Here is a 6,519-nt window from a genome sequence, read left to right as displayed (position 1 = left end):
CCTTGTTGACCATCTAACATTCACTGGTGTGTGTGGTATTTGTTGTTGTGGTTGTTGCACATCATAAGGAATGGCTGGAACATCATCTTTTGGAGTATCATCCATCACTAAATAATCATCTTCTTTCTTCTCATGTTGCTGCAACAGATCTTTGTACAAAACTTTCTCATTGAATATGACATCCCTGCTTCTTACAATTTTATGATTTTCAAAATCCCAAAGCCTATAACCAAATTCATTAATACCATATTCAACAAATGCACATTTCTTTGACTTAGCTTCCAGCTTGGTTCTATTTTTAGAATCTATATGAGCAAAAGCTTAACAACCGAAGGTCTTGAGAAAAGAATAACTCACCTTCTTATAGTCCATGCTTCCTCTAGAATATCACAACCCAAAGCATTAGAGGGACCTCTATTAATCAAATATACAATAGTATTGACAACCTCCGCCCACATGTGTAAGGGTAACCCGACATGCAACCTCATGCTCCTTCATGCTCCATTATAGTCCTATTCATGCATTTAGCCACTCCATTTTCTTGTGGATTCCTTGAAAAAAATTTCTATCTATAAATGCCATTAGTGGAGCAATAATCTTCAAATTCATGACTGCAATACTCACCATCATTATCAGATCTGAGACATTTTAATTTCTTACCAATCTCATTTTTAACCAAGCATTTCCATTTCTTAATAATTTGAAATACATCAGATTTCTGTCTAAGGAAATAAATCTAGACTTTTCTAGTTGCATCATCAATAAATGTAGCATAATAATAAGAGCCACCAAGGAAAGATACCTGAGTTGATCCTCATACATCGATATGCACAAGTTCTAATTTCTCCTTTTTGTTTTCCTTCCTAGTCTTCACAAAACTCACTCTCTTTTGTTTTCCATACACACAACTTTCATTGAAATCCATATTAACACATTTCAGACCTAGTAAAATATTCTTTGAATGAAGTACTTTCATACCTTTCTCACTCACATGCTCAAGTTTATTTTGTCACAATGTTGTATCAGAATTTACAATATCTATTTGTTCTCCCTGCTCAACTACAACAACTGTTCTTGAACATTCATTTTTATCTGAAACAATTAAAGTAGAAGGAACAATATGACCCTAATAAAGATATAAGGTACCTAATTTCACACCTTTTTCTATTACAAGGGAAGTTTTTGAAACCCTCCAATTTTTATCATTAAAAGTAACTACACAACCCTCATCATTGAGTTGCTTTGCTGAAATTAAATTCTTACTCAAGCTTGGAACATGTCTTACCTCTTGCAGTAGTCAATGATTCCCATTCTACAACTTAATCTTAACTTTTCCCTTTCCAAAAATCTAATAGGGTTCATTATCCCTCAAATAAACAAGCCCAAAATCCCCTTGGACGTAATCAATGAAATAACCTCTATGAGGTGTAGCATAAAATGAAGCACTAGAATCTAAAATCCATGAATCATCAACACTTTCTAAAGATATAAGTAAAGCATTCTCTTCGAATTTTTTACTTATCACATTTGCCTTCTTGCCTCTATTTGGTTTATCTCCTTCATTTTTCTTTCAAGTCCAACAATCTTTCTTTTTATGCCCTAGTTTCCCACCGTACCATTTCTAACTCTCTTACATATATAAGCAAGATTGGTATTGGTGATTGAGCATAACTAGGGATTCTATTAAACAAATGTACTTTTTGGGTGCCCTCCTCTTTCTACTATTACTTGCCTTGCTTTATCTCCTCTTCTTCTTCATAAATAGGAGGAATGGCAGGGTGTAGGAAAAATCTGCTGCCAGGTCCAATGTATTGGCCTTTGCTTGGAAACATATCATTCAACAACACCCAAAAAATCCATAGCTCTATGAAAGATCTAGAGGCCAGATATGGGCCAATCTTCACACTACAAAGAGGCAAAAAACCATTCATAATTGTAACGAGCTCAGAGCTGATTCGAGAAGCATTAGTAGAGAAAGGCCAAATCTTTTGCAGTAGACCTCACTCCGCTGGGCAACCCACAATCAGACAAACTTTGCAGGGACCAGTGTGGCAAGACCTGCGCAAAAACTTTGCCACCCACATGCTCAATCCTGTTGCCACAGACAACAATGTTCTCAAAAGCTTCAGATGGTGTGCCATGCAAAGCCTCGTCGACCGGTTAACCGCAGAGGCGATGCAAAATGGCGGCGATGTGGGTGTGGAGGAGAACATTAGAATCGCCGTGTTTAGCATCATGCTATTCATGTGCTTTAGCATGGAGACGGAAGTCAATTTCACACGTGAGTTCCAGAACAGCATGGATGATGTCCTCTGCGAGGCCAAGATTCTCAGCACTAGCTACACTGCCTTTCTGCTCGGGAGCTTCTTCCAGTGGAGAAAAAATGCTAAACATGTGCAACACATCCTTTCCTGCAGTGGCGACATGGTGGTGTCCGTGGTGGAAAGGCAGTGACAAATATTGTGCCATGGTGGCCGGGGCTCGGCTTATGTGGCATATGGGAACATGCTGTTCGATATGGAGCTGAGTGATGCTGAGGTGGTGGGGCTTTGCACAGAGTTTGTCCATGCTGGCTCCCACACTACCTCCACCGTACTACAGTTCTTGCTAAGCAATCTCGCCAACCATCTGCACGTGCAGGCGAAGTTCCACGAGGAGGTGGTGGGTGCTGCCACTGAAGTGGCAAAGATGGAGTACGTGGAGGTGGTTGTGATGGAGATGCTAAGGTAGCACATACCGAGCTACTTTACTCTTCTGTACAGTGCCATGCAGGATTGCTCTCTTGGCAGCTGGCACGTCCTCACCGGGGCTGTTGTGAACCTGCATAAGGAGGGAATGACCAAGGACCCGAGGTTGTGGGAGAACCCATGGGATTTTTACCAGGAGAGGTTTTTGAATGCTGACGTGAACATGACGGGAATGAAGGAGATGAAGATGATGCCCTTTGACATGGGGAGAAGGATGTGTTTGGGCTTGCATTTGGCCATGACACATTTGCGGCTCATTGCGGCTCGTTTGGTGAAGGCCTTCGAATGGAAGTGTGTTGATGGCCAACCGGTCGATCTCTCTATAATGGATGGATTCTCGGAAGTTATGGAGTCTCCTAGGCTCAAGAATGCAAAGAAAGAATGCAAAGAAATGAGTGTATTTATTGATGGATGGCTTAAACATCACATATTAGTAGTTAATTTTCAAAATTGACTTATTTTTCTAAGATTCATTTTTCCATTAGTGTGTGATGTTTAAACGTGGTCGTTCATATCAATGTAAGGGATAAGAGCAACTATGTTAATAATCTCTATGTGTGTAAGGAATAAGAACAACTATGTTAATAATCTTTATGCCATTTTTTATTGGCAGTAAGAAATACCTAATGTTTTCCCATCACGTGAATGATATGTAATTTTTTGCCGAAGAGGTTTTTGAATGCTGATGTGGATGTGATGGGAATGAAGGAGATGAAGATGATACCATTTGGCATGGGGAGAAGGATGTGTCTGGGGTTGCAATTGGCCATGACACATTTGTGGCTCATTGCGGCTCATTTGGTGAAGGCCTTCGAATGGAAGTGTGTTGATGGCCACCTGGTCAATCTCTCTGAAATGGATGGATTCTTGGAAGTTATGGAGTCTCCTATCCGATCTCTCAAGAAGCCCTTTAAAGTCATGGCCCTTCCTAGGCTCAAGAAGGCAAAGGAATGACTGTGTTTATTGATGGATGGCTGAAACATCACATATTAGCAATAAATTGTCAAAGTTGATTTATTTTTCCAAGCTTCATTTTTCCATTAGTGTGTGATGTTTAAAGGTGGTCTTTCTTCCTCCTCCTCTACTTGTGGGAATGGCTTAAACATCACACACTAAGTTTAATTCCTAGAGCAAAAGTGTTAAATAGTCAAGGTTGACTTTTTTTTTCCCAAACTTAAAAATATATTCACACACACACACACACACACACACACACGCACACACACGCACACACACACACACACACACTTTATATGTTTTATTTATCATTTTAGAGACTATTGACTTTCTTATGTCCTACCTATCTCATGGTTATCCTACCATGCATTTTGTAGTAATTCTACATGCAAAGTTTTCCCTTCTTTGTGGCACGCAACTGTTTTGTTAAGTGTTTTCCATTTTTTGAAAGCATTTGATACAAGGTGCTTTCATGGATTGTTGCCATCAATCTTGTCGTTACCATGAAAAGTCCACCCTTGAATTATGAGATCCATATTTTAATGTGAGAGACTTTCTTGCACAGTGATAACATTTTTCCATTAGATGAATCTTCATAATTTTTAAAAATTCATTAATTGCAGTTTTCCATTTATTTGATTTTCATGGAGATTAATGGAAGACTAGAGTGCTTTCTATCAAATGCTAATCTCTATGACAATTGAATGAATTGGCATCTAAAAGACACTTTCGTACTAAATATAAGCAACAAAATGTAGAAATATTGGAGAATGTGATATCACGCAATTGGTTTTATGTTTTGCCCATTTTATTAATGCATTTGATATTAACATTATCATATTTTCACAATCCATTTAGAATGAGAGCAATGTTTCTAGATTAGATTGTGCGAGTTTTTTGAGCATTAATGTTTCAAATCACATTACGTGATCCATCATTAGGATGAGAGAATGCAAGAATAGGAGTTATGCAGACCAAGAATCCTCAAGAAGCCATAAAAAGAGGGGAAAAAGGGGCACAAAAATCAAGAAGATGATGGGTGGGCAATAGGAAAAATAAAAAAAACACAGAACAACACAATGTGTTGATGCACAATAAAATATATTATATTTCATTCACCGTGATCTCAAATGAGTACATAGTGCCTTTTTGTAGGTAAGCATACAATATTCAAGAGAAATCTAGCATTAGTTGAGAAGAAAAAATATCTACAAACTTCTAGAAAATATTACAGCTGACTCAAACTTCTGGAAAATACTTTAATCAACACACCCTAAACCCTAACCTAATAATCTAGAAGCATCGAACGATTAGTAGAAATTAATATTTCTAATAGAAGACCCATAAATGAAGACAACACTAAAAAGAAAATAAGAAAATAATTAAAAACTAAGAAAGTGAAAGTGAAAAAAGAGTAGCCCAAAGGCTAAAAAATGGGAAGAAAGCTGCAATAATAGACAAGATGGATAGGAGTGATGAATTAAGAAGCCAAATGAAGAAAAGAGAGAGATAACAGAATGGAAGACAATGCAAAAGAAAAAAAGAACTAAAAAATAAGCAAGAATGCAATAAAATGTATATAAATATATCTGTATATAAATAAATACACATGTCTATGTGAGACCAAAAAAGGAAGGAGAGCCTAAAAAACTTGGAAAGAGAATAAAAATACATAATACGTAAGAATATAAAAATCTATACATGCATCAAAATGCATGCATATATATATATATATATATATATTATGAATACGCAAAGCTATATAAAAATACTAGAAAGGAATAAGCGAATAACAAAGAAAATAGGTAGGTCTATGGATGTAACTATTGGTACATTGAAAAGAAACAAAACTAAATACCAAAAAAATAATAAAAATAAAGATAAGAATAATAATATCTATAAGATAAAAAACATCATAACATGCAACAAAATACAAGCCTATATAAAAAATCACACACTCTCTCGACATATATATATATACACACAAGAATAAAAGACAAAAGGTACATATATATGTGTGGCTATATATATATATATATATAAGTGTCCAAATACATATGTATAGACATAGGGGGAGAAAATCCTATATCCTATATCCTACATGTCTAGACATATTATGCTATTCCCCTTATTATGCTTGGTTCCAAATTCTCTCATTTGATAATAGATTAGGCCCCGTTTGGTTACGGGAATACCGGGCGCGGAATAGTGTTTTCAGCGCCAAAATCGAGTTATGGAAGAAAACGGTGGCGTTTGGTTCATCAAACGCATAACCCGGTTTCGGGTTTCATCTGCCAATTTCGCTCAAAAATTGGAAGAAATTTCTTCCAAGAAATAGGTGGAAGTTGAAATGAAAACCGGGTTTTGGGTTTTTATGAATGCGTTTGAATAAATCGTCAGGTCCACCGAATCCGCCTTAGGTTTTTGGAAGAACAAATTGGGTTTTTTGGAAGACGACGGTTGTATTGTTTTCGTGCTCTGTTGTGCGAAGGCGAGGGTTTTTGGTTTGCTGCGTTTGTTGGGCTTGTGGGTTTTCTGTGGCCGTGGTTTGCGAGGGTTTCTGGTTTGTGGGTTTTCTGTGGCCGTGGCGTGTGGCCATGGCATTTTCTGCGATTTCTCTTCTCCACTTTGAACAGCGGCGGCGGTAAACGGTTCTCCTCTCACACCCACCTTTGCATACTGGATTTTTTAAAGTTTTTTTGGTTCATTCAAATGTAACTGTTTGTTTCAAATCTGTTTTTAAAATAGTCAATATATGTGGTAACTGTTTGTTTCAAATCTGTTTTTAAAATAGTCAATATGTGCTCACTAATAA

At 37.1% G+C, this 6,519-nt stretch overlaps 1 protein-coding gene across 1 annotated transcript; it reads left to right on the top strand.

Moving 5' to 3' along the window:
- Positions 1-1,770: 1,770 nt before the first annotated feature.
- LOC149575927 (cytochrome P450 77A1-like) lies at positions 1,771-2,454 on the top strand. Its single transcript, XM_089793609.1, has one exon. The coding sequence runs from the start codon at positions 1,771-1,773 to the stop codon at positions 2,452-2,454; it is 684 nt and encodes a 227-aa protein (XP_089649735.1).
- Positions 2,455-6,519: the final 4,065 nt, after the last annotated feature.

The sequence above is a fragment of the Cupressus sempervirens genome, chromosome 1 (assembly GCF_028749045.1).
Source record: "Cupressus sempervirens isolate cs-2001-9-10 chromosome 1, ASM2874904v1, whole genome shotgun sequence".
In the NCBI taxonomy this organism is placed as follows: domain Eukaryota; kingdom Viridiplantae; phylum Streptophyta; class Pinopsida; order Cupressales; family Cupressaceae; genus Cupressus; species Cupressus sempervirens.
Note: the sequence above shows the minus strand (reverse complement) of the source record. Positions and strands in the feature narration are given on the sequence as shown.